Below are 24,283 nucleotides of genomic sequence, written 5' to 3'. Positions count from 1 at the left end.
AGGAAAGATGTATCAAGGTGTCATTCATATTTTAATAGATGCTAAACAATAAATGAATTAGAAAGAAACACCCTCATATCCTTGAGTATTGCTGAAAACAGAGACACTTTGTTGAAGATGTTCATCTTGCACTCATCAGGACAATTCGTAAGAACACCAATGTTAGGGAAGCAATAAATTTATACTGTATGAGAAGAGAGTGCTGACTGGATGGCAAGTGCACTCTGATTGGTAGAGGTGTTGCCATGGAGAATGCACCAGATTATCAAACAACATGTCCCTTCCGCTATTCACAACGGGCAAGATACATACCGTACCCAACCAGCCTGTGCAAGACGAAAAGCTTCGACAAAATGTCTCTGTTTTCAGCAATACTCAAGTTCTGTACTACCAAACGACTATTTGTATATACTCATATCCATTATTTTTCAATAACTTTTTTATATCAAAACAAATCATGTGGAAGATAACTTGTATTTACTGGGTCACAATAATCACTGAATTATGTGTGATAAGCTTTTATTCAAATAAGCACCAATCTTAAAAGGCACAGTCTTGATTAACTGCATTGGATGCAAAATCATTAATACTATGCTACATTGCAAGAATCTGCCAATTAAGGTCAAGCACAGAATTATTCCTGGTTTCTTGTTATTACTGCCATTTTCAATGTCAATGCTTCTACCCACCCACCCTGCAGTACCATTTCACAGGTATTAGTATACTAAAGACATCGAGGCTGCTGATAATGTATAATTTTCATATTTAGTAACAGTAATGATAGATCTCTATTGAGTCTGAAAGTCATCTTAAGAAATAAAAAGAGGACGCTATATCTTTAATCATTGCACAAAGTCATCATATCATATAAATGATAAAATGAATTGCTGGGAGGTAGCTACAGAGTAGCTTCAGAAAACGTGGTTTCAATTGACAAGCCATGCTTCCAATGTGTCTGAATCTGCCTACATGTAATTGTTTTGTTAGCTTGCAAGCTGACTTGATAATTTTAAAATTCTCATCCTTGTTTTCAATTCCCTCCATAATACGGCCCCTTCCTATCTGTCATTTCCACCAGCCCCACAATCCTCCGAGATATCTGTGCTCTTCTAATTCTGGCCTCTTGAGTATCCCCGATTTTAATCGCTCCACCATTGGTGGCCACACCTTCAGCTGCCTAGACCCGAAGCTCTGGAATTACCTCCCTACACCTCTCCACCTCTTTACCTCTCTTTCCTCCTTTAAGAAACTCCTTAAGACCAAATTTTTGGTCAACTGCCCTAATATCTCATGTGGCTCCATGTTATATTTTGTCTTATAATACCTCTATGAAGCACCTTGGGATGTTTTATTATGTTAAAGGCACTATACAAATACAAGTTGTTATTATTGTTATTGACTATGATACAGATCTCTAATGACGCAGTGCCTTCTGTACAGACATGCTGTATGCCACAATCAGAGTCCATTAAAGAAAACATGCTTCTCTTTAGAATGTGCAGTGCCAACCCAATTTTCACATTAATATGTCAGTGATTTATTTATTGATAAACTTTTCAGAAAGAATTATCATACACATAATAATATCTACATGGGAAGGCGGTGGCGTAGTGGTATTGTCACTGGACTAGAAACCCAGAGACCCAGGGTATTGCTCTGGGGACATGGGTTCAAATCCCACCACAACAGAAGGTGGAATTTGAATTCAATTAATAAATCTAGAATTAAAAAGCTAGTCTAATGATGGCCATGAAACAATTTTCAATTGTTGTAAATACCCATCTGGTTCACTAATGTCCTTTAGGGAAGGAAATCTGCTGTCCTTACCTGGTCTGGCCTACATGTGACTCCAGACTCACAGCAATGTGGTTGACTCTTACATGCCCTCTGAAATGGCCTAGCAAGCCACTCAGTTGTATCTAACCGCTACAAAGTCAATAAAAAGGAATGAAACCAGACGGACCACCCGGCATCGACCTAAGCACCGGAAACGACAACGGCAAACCCAGCCCTGTCGTTTGCAAAGTCCTCCTTATTAACATCTGGGTGCTTGTGTCAAAGTTGGGAGAGGGTCCCACAGACTAGTTAAGCAACAGCCTGACATAGTCATACTCACGGAATCATACCTTACAGACAGTGTCCCAGCCACCACCATCACCATCCCCGGGTATGTCCTGTCCCACCTGCAGGACAGATCCAGCAGAGGTGGCAGGACAGTGGTATACAGTAGGGAGGGAGTTGATCTGGGAGTCCTCAACATCGACTCTGGACCCCATGAAGTCTCCCAGCATCAGGTCAAACATGGGCAAGAAAACCTCCTGCTGATTACCACCTACCGCCCTCCCTCAGCTGATGAGTCAGTACTCCACCACGTTGAACACCACTTGGAGGAAGCACTGAGGGTGGCAAGGGTGCAAAATGTACTCTGGGTGGGGGACTTCAATGTCCATCACCAAGAGTGGCTCAGTAGCACCACTACTGACCAAGCTGGCCGAGTCCTAAAGGACATAGCTGCTAGACTGGGTCTGCAGCAGGTAGTGAGGGAATCAACAGAAGGGAAAAACATACTTGACCTCGCCTTCACCAATCTGCCTTCCGCAGATGTATCTGTCCATGACAGTATTGGGAGGAGTGACCACTGCACAGTCCTTGTGGAGACGGAGTCCCGCCTTCACTAAGGGGCAAAATCCTTAGTGGGGGTTGTATATATACCCCCAAACTGTAGTGGTGATGTTGGGAATGGCATTAAACAGGAAATTAGAGACGCAAGCGAAAAAGGAATATCTGTAATTATGGGTGAATTTAATCTGCATATAGATTGGGCAAATCAAATTAGTCACAATACCGTAGAGGAGGAATTCTTGGAATGTATACAGGATGGTTATCTGGACCAATACGTTGAGGAACCAACTAGAGAACAGGCCATCCGAGACTGGGTATTGTGCAATGAAAGAGGAATAATTGGCAATCTAGTGGCGCGAGACCCCTTGGGGACGAGTGACCATAATCTTCTTCTTTGGCCTCCTTATCTCGAGAGACAATGGGTAAGTGCCTGGAGGTGGTCAATGGTTTGTGATGCAGCGCCAAGAGTGGCTATAAAGGCCAATTGTAGAGTGACAGACTCTTCCACAGGTGCTGCAGATAAAATTGGTTGTCAGGGTTGTTACACAGTTGGCTCTCCCCTTGCGCTTCTGTCTTTTTTCCTGCCAACTGCTAAGTCTCTTCGACTCGCCACACTTGAGCCCCACCATTATGGCTGCCCGCCAGCTCTGGCGATCACTGGCAACTGACTCCTACGACTTGTGATCAATGTCACAGGAGTTCATGTCGCGTTTGCAGACGTCTTTAAAGTGGAGACATGGACGGCCGGTGGGTCTGATACCAGTGACGAGCTCGCTGTACAATGTGTCTTTGGGGATCCTGACATCTTCCATGTGGCTCCCATGGCCAAGCCATCTCAAGCGCCGCTGGCTCTGTAGGGTGTATATGCTGGGGATGTTGGCCGCCTCGAAGACTTCTGTGTTGGAGATACGGTCCTACCACCTGATGCCAAGAATTCTCCGGAGGCAGCGAAGATGGAATGAATTGAGACGTCGCTCTTGGCTGACATACGTTGTCCAGGCCTCGCTGCCATAGAGCAAGGTACTGAGGACACAGGCTTGATACACTCGGACTTTTGTGTTCCGTGACTGTGCGCCATTTTCCCACACTCTCTTGGCCAGTCTGGACATAGCAGTAGAAGCCTTTCCCATGCGCTTGTTGATTTCTGCATCGAGAGACAGATGACTGGTGATAGTTGAGCCTAGGTAGGTGAACTCTTGAACCACTTCCAGAGCATGGTCACCGATATTGATGGATGGAGCATTTCTGACGTCCTGTCCCACGATGTTCATTTTCTTGAGGCTGATGGTGAGGCCAAATTCGTTGCAGGCAGCCACAATCCTGTCGATGAGTCTCTGCAGACAGTCTTCAGTGTGAGATGTTAATGCAGCAGTGTCAGCAAAGAGGAGTTCCCTGATGACGACTTTCTGAACTTTGGTCTTCACTCTTAGATGGGCAAGGTTGAACAACCTGCCACCTGATCTTGTGTGGAGGAAAATTCCTTCTTCTGAAGACTTGAACGCATGTGAGAGCAGCAGGAAGAAGATCCCAAACAGTGAAGGTGCGAGAACACAGCCCTGTTTCACGCCACTCAGGATAGGAAAGGGGTCTGATGAGGTGCCGCTATGCTGAATTGTGCCTTTCATATTGTCATAGAATGAGGTGATGATACTTAGTAGCTTTGGTGGACATCCGATCTTTTCTAGAAGTCTGAAGAGACCACGTCTGCTGACGAGGTCAAAGGCTTTGGTGAGAGCAATGAAAGCAACGTCGAGGGGCATCTGTTGTTCGCGGCATTTCTCCTGTAGCTGGCGAAGGGAGAACAGCATGTCAATGGTGGATCTCTCTGCTCGGAAGCCACACTGTGCCTCAGGGTAGACACGCTCAGCCAGCTTCTGCAGCCTGTTCAAAGCAACTCGAGCGAAGACTTTCCCCACTATGCTGAGCAGAGAGATTCCACGGTCATTGTTGCAGTCACCGCGGTCACCCTTGTTCTTAAAGAGGGTGATGATATTGGCATCGCGCATGTCCTGTGGTACTACTCTCTCGTCCCAGCACAGGCAAAGCAGTTCGTGGAGTACTGAAAGTTATAGCAGGCTTGGCACTTTTGATTATTTAGGGGTAATGCCGTCCTTCCCAGGGGCTTTTCCGCTGGCTAGAGAATCAATGGCATCACTGAGTTCCGATTTTGTTGGCTATATGTCCAGCTCATCCATGATTGGCAGAGACTGGGCTGCATTGAGGGCAGTCTCAGTGACAACGTTTTCCCTGGAGTACAGTTCTAGGTAGTGCTCCACCCAGCGGTCAATTTGCTTGCGTTGGTCAATCATTGTGTCACCTGATTTAGATTTGAGGGGGGCGATCTTCTTGATGGTTGGCCCAAAAGCTCTCTTAATGCCATCGTACAATGTTCTGATATTTCCGGTTTCGGAGGCCAGCTGAATATGACTGCTGAGGTGTTGCCAGTAGTCATTTGCGCAGCGCCTGGCTGTTCTTTGTGCAGCGCTTCTGGCTGCTTTAAGTGCTACGGATGTTAACTCGCTGGGGGCTTTCTTGTAGTTCAGCAGAGCAATGCGCTTAGCGGCTATGACAGGTTCCAGCACTTCAAAGTGAGATTGAAACCAGTCTGCATTCTGCTTCATATGTTTGCCATAGGTGGTCAAAGCTGAGTCATAGATGGCGTCTCTGAGTGGGCCCACTTGGTCTCTGCATCCCCTGTAGGAGTGTTTTGAAGGGTTTTTTCAAGTGAATTTAGAAACTTATGTAACAGCTATGGATAAGAAATTCTGTTAGTGTGCGGGCGGCTCTTCTGCTTGGAGTGATGCAGCTTCTTTGGTTTAACCTTGCTGCACACCAGGGAGTGGTAGGTGTCGCAGTCCGCACTGTGGAAGCTGTGTGTGATTTGGACACGGTTTATAGAGGCTTGCCTTGTGACGATGAGGTCCAGCTGCTGCCAACGACGTGATCTTGGGTGCCTCCAAGAAACCTGGTGACAGGGTTTAGTATGAAAGAACGAGTTGGTGATGCAGAGGTTATGATAGGTACACAACTCCAGCAGTCTCTGTCCATTCTCATTCATCCTTCCAATGCCTTAGCGCCCAAGGCAGAAGGGCCATGAGTCATGGTTGGCCCCAACCCTGGCATTAAAGTCCCCCAGAAGGAACAGATGTTCAGTATTGCAAATGCTACTAATGATATTATGGAGTTCCTCGTAGAACTGGTCTTTAGCTTCAGATGGGGAGCACAGTGTTGGAGCATAGATGCTGAGTAGGTGTACTGGACCAGAGGTGGTAAGCAGTCAGATGGACAGTATGCATTCTGAGCCATTTGAAGGTGGCTCTATCATGCTGAGTAAAGAGTTTCTGAGGGCAAAGCCCAATCCATGCTGTCTTGGTTCTTCAGGATCCCTACCCTGCCAGAAGAAGGTGTAGTCTTGCTCTCTTAGAGATCTGCCCGCAAGGAGGCGTGTCTCCTGAAATGCTGCAATGTCCACATTGAGTCTACTGAGCTCGTTGTTAATGATTTTAGAGATACAGCACTGAAACAGGCCCTTCGGCCCACCGAGTCTGTGCCGACCATCAACCACCCATTTATACTAATCCTACACTAATCCCATATTCCTACCACATCCCCACCTGTCCCTATATATTTCCCTACCGCCTACCTATACTAGGGGCAATTTATAATGACCAATTAACCTATCAACCTGCAAGTCTTTGGCATGTGGGAGGAAACTGGAGCACCCGGAGGAAACCCACGCAGACACAGGGAGAACTTGCAAACTCCGCACAGGCAGTACCCAGAATCGAACCCGGGTCCCTGGAGCTGTGAGGCTGCGGTGCTAACCACTGCGCCACTGTGCCGCCCCTAATGATGATGGATTTCCGAGAATCGTTGATTTGTATAAGGTCTTCCGACAGGCCAGGACACATAGTTCTGATGTTCCAGCTTGCAAAACGAAGGGCTGGTACCTTCTTTCCTTTTTTTGTCGTGCTGTTTGGTGTGGTGTTGCAGTCCACTTTTCGGGCAATGACCCTGAGCTCCAAGCACCCATTGAAGCAGGTGGACTGAGGCGGGACCGAACCTTACTGACTGGGGGCTGCCCGGTTTGAGGCTGGTGGTGGCTGTCCAGTGAGATGCAATGACCTCCCCCACCGACAAAGGCAACCCGTGGTGCCCAATCTCTATGCCAATTGAGCTGGACTTATAACCCGTAACTGCTGCCTTCCGTGTTGTTTTGGTCGCTGTGAGGCGACTATGGAGTGACCTCTCCATAGAAATGGCGCATGCCTGGGCGGATGTATGGAGGTTGTGAGTTGCCCAAGCATCAAAACCCCCCTCTCGGCCTTAGTAAAGGAAACTATGAAGGTATGAGGCATGAGTTGGCCATGACGGATTGGGAAACGTTACTTAAAGGAATGACGGTGGATAGGCAATGGCAAACATTTAAAGAGCGCATGGATGAACTGCAACAATTATTTATCCCTGTCTGGTGCAAAAGTAAAATGGGAAAGCAGGCCAAACCATGGCTTACAAGGGAAATTAGAGATAGCATTAGATCCAGGGAAGAGGCATATAAATTTTCCAGGAAAAACAACAGACCTGAGGATTGGGAGCAGTTTAAAATTCAGCAAAGGAGGACCAAGGGATTGATTAAGAAGGGGAAAATAGAGTACGAGAGCAAGCTTGCGGGGAACATAAAAACTGACTGTAAAAGTTTCTATAGGTATGTGAAGAGAAAAAGATTGGTGAAGTCAGATGTAGGTCCCTTACAGTCAGAAACAGGGGAATTTATTATGGGGAATAAAGAAATGGCTGACCAATGGTTCTGTCTTCACAAAGAACATACCAGAAATGTTGGGGAACACAGGACATAGTGAGAGAGAGGAACTGAAAAAAAATCAGTATTAGTAGAGAAATGGTGTTGGGGAAATTGATGGGATTGAAGGCCGATAAATCCCCAGGGCCTGATGGTATGCATCCCAGAGTACTTAAGGAAGTGGCCCTAGAAATAGTGGATGCATTGCTGGTCATCTTCCAAGATTCTATAGGCTCTGGAACAGTTCCTACAGATTGGAGGGTAGCTAATGTAACCCCACTATTTAAAAAGGGAGGTAGAGAGAAAGCAGGGAATTATAGACCAGTCGGCCTGACGTCGGTAGTGGGGAAAATTCTAGAGTCCATTATCAAAGATTTTATAGCAGAGCACTTGGAGAACAGTGGTAGAATCGGGCAGGGTCAGCATGGATTTACGAAAGGGAAATCATGCTTGACAAATCGACTAGAATTCTTTGAGGATGTAATGAGTAGAGTTGATGAGGGGGAGCCAGTGGATGTGGGTTATTTGGACTTTCAGAAGGCTTTTGACAAAGTCCCACATAAGAGATTAGCCTGTAAAATTAAAGCGCATGGGATTGGGGGTAGTATATTGCGATGGATAGAAAATTGGTTGGCAGACAGGAAACAGAGTCGGGATAAATGGTTCTTTTTCCGAATGGCAGGCAGTGACTCGTGGGGTACGGCAGGGATTGGTGCTAGGACCCCAGCTATTCACAATATACATTAATGATTTAGATGAGGGAAATAAATGTAATATCTCCAGATTTGCAGATGAAATAAAATTGGGTGGGAGGGTGAGTTGTGAGGAGGATGCAGAGAGGCTTCAGGGTGATTTGGACAAGTTGAGTGAGTGGGCGAATGCATGGCAGCTGCAGTATAATGTGGATAAATGTGAGGTTATTCACTTTGGTAGCAAAAACAGGAAGGCAGATTATTATCTGAATGGCTATAAACTGAGAGAGGGGAACATGCAGCAAGATCTGGGTGTTCTCGTACACCAGTCGCTGAAGGTAAGCATGCAGGTGCAACAGGTGGTAAAAAAGGCAAATGGTATGTTGGCCTTCAAAGCGAGAGGATGCAAGTACAGGAGCAGGGATGTCTTGCTGCAATTATACAGGGCCTTGGTGAGGCCACACTTGGAATATTGTGTACAGTTTTGGTCTCCTTATCTGAGAAAGGATGTTCTTGCTATTGAGGGAGTGCAGCGAAGGTTTACCAGACTGATTCCTGGGATGGTGGGACTGACGTATGAGGAGAGATTGAGTCAGTTAGGATTATATTAGCTGGAGTTCAGAAGAGTGAGGGGGGATCTCATAGAAACCTATAAAATTCTAACAGGACTTGACAGGGTAGATACAGAAAGGATGTTCCCGATGGTGGGGGAGTCCAGAACCAGGGGTCATAGTCTAAGGATACGGGGTAAACCTTTCAGGACTGAGATGAGGAGAAATGTCTTCACCCAGAGAGTCATGAGTCTGTGGAATTCGCTCCCACAGAAAGCAGTTGAGGCCAAAATATTGTATGTTTTCAAGAAGGAGTTAGATATAGCTCTTGGGTCTAAAGGGATCAAAGGGTATGGGGCGAAAGCGGGAACAGGCTACTGAGTTGGACGATCAGCCATGATCATAATGAATGGCGGAGCAGGCTCGAAGGGCCGAATGGCCTACTCCTGCTCCTATTTTCTATGTTTCCACCGATGTTCACATTGAGGATACCGTCCATCGTATTGTGTGGCACTATCACCGTGCTAAATGGGATAGATTTAGAACAGACATAGCAATGCAAAACTGGGCATCCATGAGGTGCTGTGGGCCATCAGCAGCAGCAGAATTGTACTCAACCACAATCTGTAACCTCATGGCCCGGCATATCCCCCACTCTACCATTACCATCAAGCCAGGAGACCAACCCTGGTTCAATGAAGAGTACAGGAGGGCATGCCAGGAGTAGTACCAGACATACCTAAAAATGAGGTGTCAACCTGGTGAAGCTACAACAGAGGACTACTTGCATGACAAACTATGTCAGCAGCATGCAACAGACAGAGCTAAGTAATCCCATAACCAACGGATCAGATCTAAGCTCTGCAGTTCTGCCACATCCAGCTGTGAATGGTGGTGGACAATTAAACAACTAACTGGAGGAGGTGGCTCCACAAATATCGCCATCCTCAATGATGGAGGAGCCCAGCACATTAGTGCGAAAGATAAGGCAGAAGCATTTACAACGATCTTCAGCCAGAAGTGGAAAGTTGATGATCCATCTCGGCCTCCTCCTGAACTCCCCAGCATCACAGATGCCAGACCTCAGCCAATTCGATTCACCCCACATGATATCAAGAAACGACTGAAGGCACTGGATACTGCAAAGGCTCTGGGCCCTGACAATATTCCAGCAATAGTACTGAAGACCTGTGCTCCAGAACTTGCCGCGCCCCTAGCTAAGCTGTTCCAGTATAGCTACAACACTGGAAAATTGCCCAGGTATGTCTTGTACACAAAAAGCAGGACAAGTCCAATCCGGCCAATTACCGCCCCATCAGTCTACTCTCAATCATCAGTAAAGTGATGGAAGGTGTCATCAATAGTGCCATCAAGCATCACTTGCTTAGCAACAACCTGCTCAGTGACACATAGTTTGTGTTCCACCAGGGCCACTCAGCTCCTGACCTCATTACAGCCTTGGTTCAAACATGGACAAAAGAGCTGAACTCAAGAGGTGAGGTGAGAGTAACTGCACTTGACATCAAGGTAGCATTTGACCAAGTATGGCATCAAGGAGCCCTAGCAAAACTAGAGTCAATAGGAATCAGGGGGAAAACTCTCCGCTGGTTGAAGATGTTTCAGTAAGAACAGAGAAGATGGTAAAAGAGGGGGGGGTGTGGCATTGTTAATCAAGGAGAGTATTACAGCGGCAGAAAGGACGTTTGAGGACTCGTCTACTGAGGTAGTATGGGCCGAGGTTAGAAACAGGAGAGGAGAGGTCACCCTGTTGGGAGTCTTCTATCGACCTCCGAATAGTTCCAGAGATGTAGAGGAAAGGATAGCGAAGATGATTCTCGACAGGGGCGAGAGTAACAGGGTAGTTGTTATGGGGGACTTCAACTTTCCAAATATTGACTGGAAATACTATAGTTCGAGTACTTTAGATTGGTCAGTTTTTGTCCAGTGTGTGCAGGAGGGTTTTCTGACACAGTATGTAGACAGGCCAACCAGGGGCGATGCCACATTGGATTTGGTACTGGGTAATGAACCCGGCCAGGTGTTAGATTTAGATGTAGGTGAGCACTTTGGTGATAGTGATCACAATTCGGTTAGGTTTACCTTAGCGATGGGCAGGGACAGGTATATACCGCAGGGCAAGTATTATAGCTGGGGGAAAGGAAATTATGATGCGATTAGGCAAGATTTAGGATGCGTAGGATGGGGAAGGAAACTGCAGGGGATGGGCACAATCGAAATGTGGAGCTTATTCAAGGAGCAGCTACTGCGTGTCCTTGATAAGTATGTACCTGTCAGGCAGGGAGGAAGTTGTCGAGCGAGGGAGCCGTGGTTTACTAAAGAAGTTGAAGTGCTTGTCAAAAGGAAGAAGAAGGCTTATGTCAGGATGAGACGTGAAGGCTCAGTTAGGGCGCTTGAGAGTTACAAGCTAGCCAGGAAGGATCTAAAGGGAGAGCTAAGAAGAGCAAGGAGAGGACACGAGAAGTCATTGGCGGATAGGATCAAGGAAAACCCTAAGGCTTTCTTTCGGTATATCAGGAATAAAAGAATGACTAGAGTTAGATTAGGGCTAATCAAGGATAGTAGTGGGAAGTTGTGTGTGGAATCAGAGGAGATAGGGGAAGCGTTAAATGAATATTTTTCGTCAGTATTTACAGTAGAGAAAGAAAATGTTGTCGAGGAGAATACTGAGATTCAGACTACTAGGCTAGATGGGATTGAGGTGCACAAGGAGGAGGTGTTAGCAATTTTGGAAAGTGTGAAAATAGATAAGTCCACTGGGCCAGATGGGATTTATCCTAGGATTCTCTGGGAAGCCAGGGAGGAGATTGCAGAGCCTTTGTCCTTGATCTTTATGTTGCCATTGTCGACAGGAATAGTGCCGGAAGACTGGAGGATAGCAAATGTTGTCCCCATGTTCAAGAAGGGGAATAGAGACAGCCTTGGTAATTATAGACCTGTGAGCCTTACTTCGGTTGTGGGTAAAATGTTGGAAAAGGTTATAAGAGACAGGATTTATAATCATCTTGAAAAGAATAAGTTCATTAGCGATAGTCAGCACGGTTTTGTGAAGGGTAGGTCGTGCCTCACAAACCTTATTGAGTTTTTCGAGAAGGTGACCAAACAGGTGGATGAGGGTAAAGCAGTGGATATGGTGTATATGGATTTCAGTAAGGCGTTTGATAAGGTTCCCCACAGTAGGCTATTGCAGAAAATACGGAAGTATGGGGTTGAAGGTGATTTAGAGCTTTGGATCAGAAATTGGCTCGCTGAAAGAAGACAGAGGGTGGTGATTGATGGCAAATGTTCATCCTGGAGTTTAGTTACTAGTGGTGTACCGCAAGGATCTGTTTTGGGGCCACTGCTGTTTGTCATTTTTATAAATGACCAGGAAGAGGGTGTAGAAGGGTGGGTTAGTAAATTTGCGGATGACACGAAGGTCGGTGGAGTTGTGGATAGTGCCGAAGGATGTTGTAGGGTACAGAGGGACATAGATAGGCTGCAGAGCTGGGCTGAGAGATGGCAAATGGAGTTTAATGCGGAAAAGTGTGAGGTGATTCACTTTGGAAGGAGTAACAGGAATGCAGAGTACTGGGCTAATGGGAAGATTCTTGGTAGTGTAGATGAACAGAGAGATCTTGGTGTCCAGGTACATAAATCCCTGAAGGTTGCTACCCAGGTTAATAGGGCTGTTAAGAAGGCATATGGTGTGTTAGCTTTTATTAGTAGGGGGCTCGAGCTTCGGAGCCACGAGGTCATGCTGCAGCTGTACAAAACTCTGGTGAGACCGCACCTGGAGTATTGCGTGCAGTTCTGGTCACCGCATTATAGGAAGGATGTGGAAGCTTTGGAAAGGGTGCAGAGGAGATTTACTAGGATGTTGCCTGGTATGGAGGGAAGGTCTTACGAGGAAAGGCTGAGGGATTTGAGGTTGTTTTCGTTGGAGAGAAGGAGGAGGAGAGGTGACTTAATAGAGACATATAAGATAATCAGAGGGTTAGATAAGGTGGATAGTGAGAGTCTTTTTCCTCGGATGGTGATGGCAAACACGAGGGGACATAGCTTTAAGTTGAGGGGTGATAGATATAGGACAGATGTTCGAGGTAGTTTCTTTACTCAGAGAGTAGTAGGGGCGTGGAACGCCCTGCCTGCAACAGTAGTAGACTCGCCAACTTTAAGGGCATTTAAATGGTCATTGGATAGACATATGGATGAAAATGGAATAGTGTAGGTTAGATGGTTTCACAGGTCGGCGTAACATCGAGGGCCGAAGGGCCTGTACTGCGCTGTAATGTTCTAAAAAAAAAATACCTAACACAAAGGAAGATAGTTGTGGTTGTTAGAGGTCAATCATCTGAGCACCAGGACATCACTGCAAGAGTTCCTCAGGGTAGTGTCCAAGGCCCAACCATCTCCAGCTGCTTCATCAATTACCTTCCTTCAATCATCAGGTCAGAAGTGGGGATGTTCACTGATGATTGCACAACGTTTAGCACCATTTGCAACCACTCAGATACTGAAGCAGTCGATGTAGAAATGCAGCAAGACCTGGACAATATCCAGGCTTGGGCTGATAAGTGGCAAGTAACATTCACGCCACACAAGTGCCAGGCAATGACCATCTCCAACAAGAGAGAATCTAACCATCTCCCCTTGACATTCAATGGCATTACCATTGCTGAATCCCCCACTATCAACATCCTAGGGGCTACCATTAACCAGAAACTGAACTGGAGTAGCCATATAAATACCAGGGCTACAAGAGCAGGTCAGAGGCTAGGAATCCTGCTGCGCGTAACTCATCGCCTGACTCCCCAAAGTCTGACCACCATCTACAAGGCACAAGTCAGGGTTGTGATGGAATACTCTCCACTTGCCTGGATGGGCATAGCTCCAACAACACTCAAGAAGCTCGACACCATCCAGGACAGAGCAGCCCACTTGATTGGCACCCAAACATTCACTCAGACATTCACTCCCTCCACCACCAACGCACAGTGGCAGCAGTGTATACCATCTACATCCTTAGCCAGCACCTTCCAAACCCATGACCTCTACCAACTAGAAGGAAAAGGGCAGCAAATGCATGGGAAATCCACCACCTGCAAGTTCCCCTCCAAGCCATACACCATCCTGACTTGGAACTATATTGCTGTTCCTTCACTGTCGCTGGGTCAAAATCCTGGAACTCCCTTCCTAACAGCACTGTGGGTGTAGCTGCCCACATGGACTGCAGCGGTTCAAGAAGGCAGCTCACCACCACCTTCTCAAGGGCAATTAGAGATGGGCAATAAATGCTGGCCTAGCCAGCGACACCCACATCCCATGAATGAATAGAAAAAAAACTAAATTGATTTTAACATTAAATCATAGTTATGATAAAAAGAGCATATGCACAATCCTGGCTTTTGTTCTATTATTACTTCAAACATTTAAAAAAATATAATTCTGTGCTATTTTGTCAGGTGACATGTATGTTATTTGTCGTGGTTACAGACACAGTAGTGTTAGCAGGATTAGGATTATGGCATGCAGAGTGGTAGCAGTAGCAAACTTAGGAACACTTACATCATTTGGAATAGTGAGCTCATGGGAACTGGTTTGACCAGTGGCATCCAGTCCTGCTGCTGGGGAAGAGATGGAAATCTATTAGGATCAACCTCCTGGTTGGCATTCAACAAACAAAGCATCTTAAAAGTTTTGAGAGATGGATAGAGAGGAGAATCAAAAACAAAGAATAATCACTGGAGGTCGAAAGAGACAGCTATAAAGTATATAAAATATAAAAAAGTGAAAATTAAAGAATAAAGAGGAAAGCAGAATCAAAAGGAAGAACTCTAAATGTGAGGAGGAAAGGTGTAGATGTGCAGAAAATATGGGCACAAAGATACAAGACAGTAAAGGAGCATTTCAGGTCAGAAGGGAAATGTAAAGATGTAAGATGTAAAGATGTAAAAATGTAAAGATGTGACAAGATATAGCAGATGAAGAGGAAAAAAGCAATTGAGAGAAAGAGCTTAAAGAAATTTTTAAAAAAGATGCTGGTTGAGAGTAATAAAATAGACAGCTCGTCTGTATTAAATAAGGAGGGGTTTGGAAAGCAACACAAATTGAAAAAGGTCACATCTCAAAAGTAAACTAAACATGATAAGGATTCAGGAAAGAGAAAAACTGATTTGCAGGCTTTAATTATTTCTGTCTGTATCATACACAACTTTTTCATGTTAACATGCATCAGATGTATGTTAATGAGAATATCAAGGTTTTGTTAATACAGAAATGCTTAATATTAGGACAAAATGACATTTAGGAAAGATGTTAAACAACAGGACATAATTGTACGACATTGTAATTAATAACAAACATATTACATTTAAATGATGCTACAACATACCATTATTTTTAAACAACAAAGCTGTTAACAAGGGTACAAGACAACAACGATTAACTATTAATGAAATAACTCATTACAAGGGTAATTATAAAAGTTAGTCACAGTTAAACGTGACAACAGAAAACTTGGTCATTGACCACATTTAATTAAGTGATATAATGACCATGGGAGATAAAGGTGCTTTGAGAAAGGACATCCCCAGGGAGTCATGGGTACGTACCAGGGAAACCAGGGGTGGTCTGCCCAAGGGGAGTAAAAGGGGTATGCTGCATAGCCAACTGGTGAAGCTTGGTCAACTGCAGGGCAGGATGGGAAATTAGAGCTAACCAATCAAATGGAATTATATCAGAATACAGAAACCATATTTAAAAAACAGGATTAATTAAATTAAATACATTCTTTAAATCAATCATTTATGCTACTATTGAGAAATAAATGTGTTAAGACTAATGACATTTCTACTGTTATACATACAATAACTATTGTTAATGTCAAACTACTATTTACATTTCAATGATTAACAAATTTTAAGCTATCAACGCAAAGGCAATGATTTGTCTCTGGGCCAATGTACTTTCTAGCAAATATAAATCACAAAACAAATTCCAAATAATTCACACTCAATTACATATTACTGTACTACACACATCAGAAACTACAGCAAACTGTCTTCCACTTATTAATGACAGAAAGTAAATGCTGCCCAGAACAAATGAGAAAGAGGGCACTGATTGTAGTGCACAGGACTCACGTCAGGATGAGGAATTGCATACTGTCCCTGAACTGTGTATGCCTAAAACAAAAAGTTTAAAAACATGTGATTACATTTAACTGTATACTTTAAAATACTAAATTATACCACAACAAAACCAAATAAAACTACAAAATCACATTCACTTAAAATCATAGCCACATCTAAAATTAAAGCATTATTGTACATTTCTTTAATGTTTAAGCATACAAAAAAAGCCTCAAGTTAAAGGAATAGCTTGCCCTTTTAGGCCAGATAGGATTTTAGTCAGATTTTGAATGTGTATGCATGTGAATGTTCTTTTCTCCTTTTCCTTCCCCTCCTATAGACTGCAACTTATCGTGCAGTGGGATTGCATTGCAATCAGCGTTGCTAAAGTACAAATAAATAATAAATGACTATTCATCACAGGTAAGCCTGGGCACTGGGTGGCCTTTCAACAGTGGGGGCAGCTCAACTAAGACTATTCCTATCCTAACCTGATGTCCATACAAGCAGGAATCACTGGACAATGATCCAAAGCAGGAACTCGGGTTGCTTTTCCATCTCTAGCCTGGGGATACTGTGGACAATTATGCTCCTCCTGTCACTGCAGCTGAGATTAGTGGACTCATTATGGATCAAGGATTGAAAGTGAAACCTTCCTGGCTTGCATGACTTCATGAAAATGTGGTTTAAAAAAACTGGCATACTTTAGAATCAGCACTGAGAGAAACTGTACATTGTTTTAGCAAGCAGAGACAAGGGACTGGATTTTTAAGTCCAGCTGGGGGCAGGAATAGAGATGGGTGGGGGATGAAAATACCGCTGCTGTGCGGCATGCCAGTTTCCCATTGCCGTTCCCAGCACCGGTGAGCTTCACCAGGCCGGGGGAGGGTGGCCCCAAGAACCTGCCTGATCCAACCTGTCATATCCGTTGATAACTGCAATTAAGGTCGTTAAAGAGCTCATTGAGAGCTAACTGAAGACCATGTTCAGATTTTGGTGAGGTGCATGGGCTGCACACAGGCTCTGGGGTTGACCAGGTGCATGGAGGCGGATACCTAGTAGGGAGCCAATCATGGCCTTCCCAGGGAATGAGGTGGGTCCCACGAAAGGGAGAACAGCGAAGTGGGGAACCTGGCAATCGGTCAGCACAGATTGTGGGGAGAGTGTTCAATAAGAGCTTGGGCAACACAGGGGTCATCACCCTTCTGGGATCGCGGGGGCATGAGGAGGAGGCAAGGCTTCCAAACACTTTTGGGAAGTGACTGGAGCACAAGGAAGGCAGCAGCTGGCAATGGGACTCTCAGATTTTGGGTCCAGTGAAGATGAGGAGCAACATTCTCTGCAGGAAGGACAGAGCCCCGGGCAGCACGAGGCAGAGGAAAGTGACGAGGGGCAGGATGGCAATGCAGACGATATTGTCAGCATAGGATCTATCACTGAAGAAGGAGCTACCTTGAGATGACCGAGAACCAGTGCCAGAGGAGGCACCGAATCTCCAGGCAGATGATCACAGTGATTTGTGCCCTTGTCGTGGAAGCCCTCATACCTCACAGCACTGCTCGCCACGCCCTGCCAAGAGCCATTAAAGACTTTGTGGCCTTGAACTTCTTTGCCTCTAGCTCCTTCCAGGATCAGCTGCAGACTTTGGTGGCATCTCACAAATGATTGCACACCACTGCATCTCACAGGTCACTGATACCTATTTGCGAAAGCTGGGCAGTACAAACAATTCCAAACAGATAGTGCCTCGCAGGCACAGAAATGGGTGGGTTTCGCCTCCTTCACTGGATTTCCCCCAGGTGCAGGGCATCATCAATTGCACCTATGTGGCCATCAAGGCACCGACTGAGTACCCAGTGAGATTTCTCAACAGGAATGGTTTCCACTTCTTCAATGTTCAACTGGTCTATGACCACAACTAGAGCATCCTGCATGTGTGCGCTCATTTTCCTAGCAGCTGCCACAGCTCAATCCTCCAGCAATCCATCCCTCATTTTAGGGGACAAGGGATATCCCTTGAAGAGATGGCCGCTCACCCCTTTATGAGAACCCAAGACAGAGGCACAGAAGTACTACAATCACAGCCGTCTGCTCATTAGGACAACGATTGAGCAGGCCATCGGCTTCTGAAGATGTGGTTCTGGTGCCTGGATCGGTTGGGTGGCGCCTTGCAGTACACTCCTGCAAGGGTCTCATACATGGATTATCTGCTGCGCTCTCCATAACATGGACCTCCAGAGAGGCATGGACCTTGAAGATGGTGAAGCACTGGGTGGACACAGTTCATTGGAGGAAGAGGAGGGACAGGAGATGGAAGAGGAGGAGGCAGAGGAGGGGGAGGAAGATGCAGAATACAGAGGTGCCCAGCTGCACAGTGAGGTGGCCAGGCCCTGCTCAGGGCTCAAGAGATTCATCAGAGATCATCTGATTCAGCTCATTTCAGCAGTGCCCCTCCGATCCAGGAGGAACAGCATAAAATGAATCTCTCTTTCAGATGCCTATGGCAACATTTCTATTGAAGATGCAGCCTGGAACAGTTCAACTCTTACCATCATTGAGGATGCACATCTTCCCAGAGGTTTCACTGTCACCCTTCCTGGATCCTTGCTCCCCTTCGTTTCATCCCTGTACCGCCATTAATAAAAGGAGGCTCACATATCTGTCTTCATGTGTCAATATTTACATGGTGCTGGATTTGATTGGCCCCCTGGAGATGGGCTAGGAGGTGGGGGCCCCATAGAATTGTGACGGGAGGCGGGGGGCGGAGGGCATGTTGCTCCTCAATTAGGTCGGGGGCGGGATAGGCCAGAGTCCACCCAGAGGCCAATTCAGGCCCATAAAAGGCCTATTATCAGCCACTTAAGGGCCTTACCCCCCCCACCACTGGCATTAAGCCAGCAGTGGGGAGGGGGAGCCTCTGCCACATGGGGAGATCGTTCAGTAAAATGCGGTGAACTCCCTGCAGGCTTGGGCCGGGGACCCTTCTCCATGGGAAATCTATGGCCCATGGAGGGACCTGGTATAAAACAATCACCGCCCTAAATCCCCCCTTCCCTCTGCAATCAATGCCCACCTTCCCTCCCCCCCATCACTGGGGCCTGCCAGACTGGCCCCGGTGACCCCGCCTCACTTTAGTCCGAGTCTCCAGCGGTGGGCCTGCTCCCAGGCCTCCCGCAGTGCAGGCACTGGCCAACGCTCCCAGTGGTGCTGCCAATACCATTGAGCTGTCATCCCTCTGACTGGCCGGCAGCTCTTGGAGGCAGGATCTCTGTTGTGAAAGGAACGGGGATCCTGGTGCCAGGCGGTTAATTGCCTGGGTACCGTTAAATAGAGCCGGGTGGAGTGGCTCTGAATGGTCGAGGCAGGTTTCCTACCGCCTTTGCAGTCTAGCATCGGATGCCCAGCCGGCCCCACTAAATCCAACCCAAAAAGTGCATAGTTACATGTGATACCCCGGTGACTCAGCGCTCCGTCCGACGAGGTGGCCTCCACTCTCATCCACTTCTATGCGTTGCTCCCCTTGTGGCCTTGGAGGGAGTAGAGGCAGCCTGCTTATTTGTTTCTGCTTGTGCCTGAGATGCACATGGCGGTCAACCTTGTTGTAAAGGTGCCAGTGGGAGAAACTCCAAAGTCTGCTGCTCTGGCGCCATTGCAGGGGCAGCCTCCATCAATGGGCCCTGCTAGACAAATGCTCCCTCAGTCAGAGGGGCCAAAGAGGGTGATGGTGATGATGGCACCCCATGAGGGGTGGAACCGTCATCCTCCTCGGTGACAGCCTCATCCCTTGGCTGGCATCTCAGATGACTTGAGGGGAACACCAGCTCGGGTGCAACTGGCATCCCATCCAAACAGCTCTGCGCCATTTTCACGACTGAATGGTCCAGGCTCTGTAATATGTTATGCAGCCTGTGAATGTCAGCGTGCAGTGCCTGCATGGATTCCAAGTGCTGCAGCATATGGCTCTTCATGATGTTGGCCACACTCTCAATGGAGGAGCTCATGTGCTCAAAGCCCTGAGCTATGGTGGCGCACATAAGCTAGATAGACCTCTCCATTCTCAGCATATGATGTGCACTGCCTCAGGGAACTCCAATATGTCGGAGCACATCTGTTGATGCTGATCTAAGTACAGCCTCCTTTCCTGTCACTCCTGAGGCCCTGCATTTGCACCCAGATGAGTGGGGCTGTAGCTGTTCCCCATCCTCAGAGAGGGACTGCACACAGCTGTCTCTGTCACCACCTCCTGCACACTCGTGACATACTCCTCACCTAGTGCCACCCTATCTAATCGTGCGCAAGGACCCAGCAAAATGACTGTATCTGCACTGGTGCAGGGTTTGTTTGTAAGATGTGATGGTGCTTGGTCTGAGCTCTGACAGTGCTTGGCTCAGTGATGGTGAGGGAGTCGGCTTCGATGTCAACACCTGTGGGAGACACAAGAAGAGATCATGAGAAATAGCCTTGAAGAACAGAAGCATCTTCAGTGCTGAGGCTTCCTAATGCAGTTGAGTCTTCAGCATGCTGTCAGACAGACTGGAGTACTATGCACCCCCTTAATGAATTCCAGTTTCTCTTTGCCCGCTCCACCAGGGATGCCCATCTCGCCTTCACCGACTTGCTCTTTGTCAGCGACCCTGACGATCTCATGGCTTCCTCTTCCATTGTGGCGATAACATGTAGGTAGGGAACCCCTCCTGCCATCTGGGTCCTCTCATGGGCATTATGTGCCTGTTTATCCTGCAAGGGCAAAAAAGAGAGATCAGGAACTGCTGGTCTCTATGGCTGCATGTCTCATTGCTAACAGCTCCTCAACAGCACAATGGTTCTGAGCCTTGCTGAGGGGTCAGTAAGTACCCTAGGCACACACTCCTCTCATGTTCTCGACAGCATGTGCCATGAGCTCCTCAGCTGGTCTATCTGCTGGAGGTACTCAGAGGCCTGTCTTGGGGGTTCAGCATTGCACTCACCTTGCCAGAGCAAATAAGGTTATTGAAACTCTTCCTACACTGGACCCAGTTTCTGTGCACCACACACCATCTGCTCAGTATGCTGGTGACCTCTATCCAGGCCTGCTTGGTCTGGGAGGGTGGCTTCCTCCTGCCACCCTCTGGGAAGTGGACCTTCCTGCTCTCCCTCACTGCCTCGAGGAGAATCTCCAGGTCGCCATCATGAAAACGAGGGCCAGCCTTGCCCCAAGTTCCAGGCCTCTGCCTCTCCTGCTCCATGTTTATTTCAGCAAGTAATGCAGTGAAACTGCAGCGATAGTAATGGCTGCTGTTGTGGGTTTGAATCAGGCTCGCTTTCTTTCTGGTCCATCTACATTCCTGCCCTGCGGCTGCTAATTAGCCACCAAACTTGCACTCTAGCCAATTAACACACCGCCCCATTAAAATCAGGGTCTGTGACTACTTTACTCCAGGGACAGGATTGGGACCTGGAAACATTCCCGACGTCTGTTTCCTGCCTCGGAAGGAAAATCAGATCACAGATAAGTAACAATATCCATTACTAGGTGCTCTGCCTAGAACCTGTGGCATATACTTTAAACATTGAAATGGTTACCATGCAATGAAATATACCAAATATATAAGGGCAATCAATTCCTCAAAATTGAAAAATAAAGCTATTTATAAAATATGTAAAAAACAGTAACTGAGCAAGATAATATGACATGCAATACTTCACAGATTTCCAGTTTTACAATCTGACCAAATCATTATTTGAGATAGGGGAAGACCAATATAGTATATGTATGATAGAAAGTCAAAAGATATGAGTTCAATACATATTAATGTCATCTCAATATTGTTAAAAACTGTTGAACAAATTCAGACTGATGCAGTATCAGGAAAAACTGAGAATAATTAGAATTATTATCAAATGGTAAGTTATTAGTCAACCCCTACATAAATAATATTCAGGCATACTAAGTTTCTAAATTAGTAATTAAGACAAGAAAGAAGACAGAAAAAAATTTGAAAACTAACAGGTGCTGGCTGATGGTGGGCCAAGACGCTGTGGTTTCCTGCGGAAGCCAAAATGGTGTCTGCTCTTACCTGGCCACCTGCAAAAATGACGGGGGCAGAGGCAGGCTTTGGGCGATAGGGAATAGTGGCGCCTTTGGGTGGGGACTAAAGACAAGGAACATAAAGTAATAGAGAAACGTTTTACTTACATATCTTCTTACTAAATTGAAAGGATTTTTCTTGCTTTTGTAACTGGTTTTGCAAAACAATTTGAAGCATTAACTCCAACATACAACTAAATATTGTTGATGATTAACAGTTCCTTATGTCTATTACTAACAATGAGATTAATTTTATGATTTAACAGATTACTAATAATGTGATTATATAATATATTAATTCACGCCTACTACTGAAAACATGCATAATTGTACGATTACTACTATTGTAGGTAGTGACTGCAAATTGAAATGTGAGGATACAGTTTGCATTTTTCTCCAAATGTCATACCTCCAGCATCACCACACAGATCTGTTTTACACATTGAATGATGGCATCTGGTGTGCCAGAAATAGTAACTGCACGTTCAGTGGAGTTTGGAAGCATATCACCTGCTACCTGCACCTGGGCCCCTGTGGTCTATAAACAGAGAATAATAGCATATTTATACCCTTCCACAGATACAGTAGAAAGAAGTTGAATGACAATTTGAATCTACTGATTAAAACGTACACAAGAATTATTTCTTAAACATTTGTAATGACTGAATTTCGAATGACTTAGCACTCAGCACTTTCAACAACACCAAGCAATAATATATCTTGAAACACCTTTCCGCCAGAATGATTCTCAATATGTACCTATTAAAGGTAAATATTTTTGTATTGCTGAAAATAGAGACATGTTGTTGAAGCTTTTCATCTTGCACTCATCAGAACAATTCGTAAGAATAACCAATGTAAGGGAAAACAACAACTTATACTGCATGAGAAGAGAGTGCTGATTGGTTGGCAAATGAACTCTGATTGGTAGAGGCGTTGCCATGGAAAGTGCACTAGTTTGTGGTGACTGACAGTCAACTGCCAAGCTTTGTTTGAAATTTAAACCAGGCAGCTTGACTCTGATTGGTCAAGGCATACCTATAAATTTTTCAACTACATTGTATCACACATTTACCATGACTATACACTTTTAATAAATCAATGAACAGGTTCATACTCTTTCTGTGGCAGACATGAATAGCATTAATGCCACTGATACTCAAAGATGGCTAGGTATATGTGGAATTCTAAAGGAAAACCTGATTAGTTTGTGCTACCACAATACTCATGTAAATTACTTTCATAGAAAGCCTTAGATATATATTTACAAAGACTGAACACAATGTCCAGCATTGGTAAAGAAGAGGGCAGTGCCTACCATAACTCAATATAAAAATATTTTAAAGGTGCTAAAAGTTAGATGAAGTAACTGATACAGTTGGTTAGCACATTGTTCTTTCAGCTCCAGGCTTTGAATCAAATCAAGCTTAGATTCATGGGCTGAAATTCTCTTCCTTCCACTGGTTATATTGAGTTTGACAGTCTTGGCTGCGTTTTTAGTGGAAGCAAGCCCACAGCATAGAATTGCCTACAATTCTGCACTAAAAGCTACTAAATGAGCAAGATAGCTATAGAGAAGGGGAGGGGAGATTTGCTGTATGCGTTTGAAACAAATCGTAAACTCATTATTACAAACTGGTGTTTGATTTTACTGCTGAAAACTGCAGAGAGGAATTCTTCCCCCAAATATAGGTGACATGGGAAATAGAAGAATTGGGAGTGTTTTTCTGAGGTTGGATTAAGACATATTGTGGAAAAAACTACTTTGGGCAAGCAAGATGGAACAAGATCAGAAATATGTTTAGGATTCTGCAACAAGTACTGTAGATGGTAAATGTTTGCCCATTTTTGGGGCAAAGTAAAGCTTTACACTGTATTTGGCTATGCTATACCTCTCATTGGAGTGTTGATTGCTATTACTGGGTACGAGATATATGAAATTATTCCATTACCCAGCAGTGAACTGATCCCCTTCATTAGCACAATTAATTCACAAAGGTAAAAACAAATTAAAAGGTGTAAGAATTACTCTACAAAGCAACCTGAAAACATTCATTTAGATTTTCTAATACACTTGATTTTGTAAACATTATAATGTCATTATATTCCCTTAAGGGAAATTACAGCATTGAAGCAATTTTCTGTTTCTATTCACGCACAAATATGAAGGCCAATTTACTGAGTCTATACTGCTAGCCATGGCAGTACCTTCTGGGAAAATGTAGACAGCGTACCAACAGTGAACGGCTATAAACTGAGAGAGGGGAATATGCAGTAAGACCTGGTCTCACTGTTCTCGTACACCAGTCGCTGAAGGTAAGCATGCAGGTGCAACAGGTGGTAAAAAGGGCAAATGGTATGTTGGCCTTCACAGCAAGAGGATTCGAGTACAGAAGCAGGGATGTCTTGCTGCAATTATACAG

General features: G+C 45.4%; 1 protein-coding gene across 2 annotated transcripts in view; it reads right to left on the bottom strand.

Moving 5' to 3' along the window:
- Positions 1–24,283, bottom strand: part of zgc:110045 (uncharacterized protein LOC664755 homolog) — a 132,611-nt gene that overhangs the window by 33,728 nt on the left and 74,600 nt on the right. Inside the window, exons 6-10 of one of the 2 annotated variants that reach the window (XM_068051401.1) lie at positions 22,270–22,398; positions 21,781–21,924; positions 15,806–15,847; positions 15,275–15,350; positions 14,229–14,287 (exon numbers count right to left, since the gene is read on the bottom strand). In XM_068051401.1, the coding sequence (XP_067907502.1) occupies positions 14,229–14,287; positions 15,275–15,350; positions 15,806–15,847; positions 21,781–21,924; positions 22,270–22,398 (450 nt within the window). The remainder of the gene's footprint in view (positions 1–14,228; positions 14,288–15,274; positions 15,351–15,805; positions 15,848–21,780; positions 21,925–22,269; positions 22,399–24,283) is intronic. The other variant, XM_068051391.1, reaches the window with a different exon arrangement.

This window comes from Heterodontus francisci, chromosome 2 (assembly GCF_036365525.1).
Source record: "Heterodontus francisci isolate sHetFra1 chromosome 2, sHetFra1.hap1, whole genome shotgun sequence".
In the NCBI taxonomy this organism is placed as follows: domain Eukaryota; kingdom Metazoa; phylum Chordata; class Chondrichthyes; order Heterodontiformes; family Heterodontidae; genus Heterodontus; species Heterodontus francisci.
The sequence above is the reverse complement of the archived record's forward strand: the minus strand, read 5'-3'. Positions and strand labels throughout refer to the sequence as shown.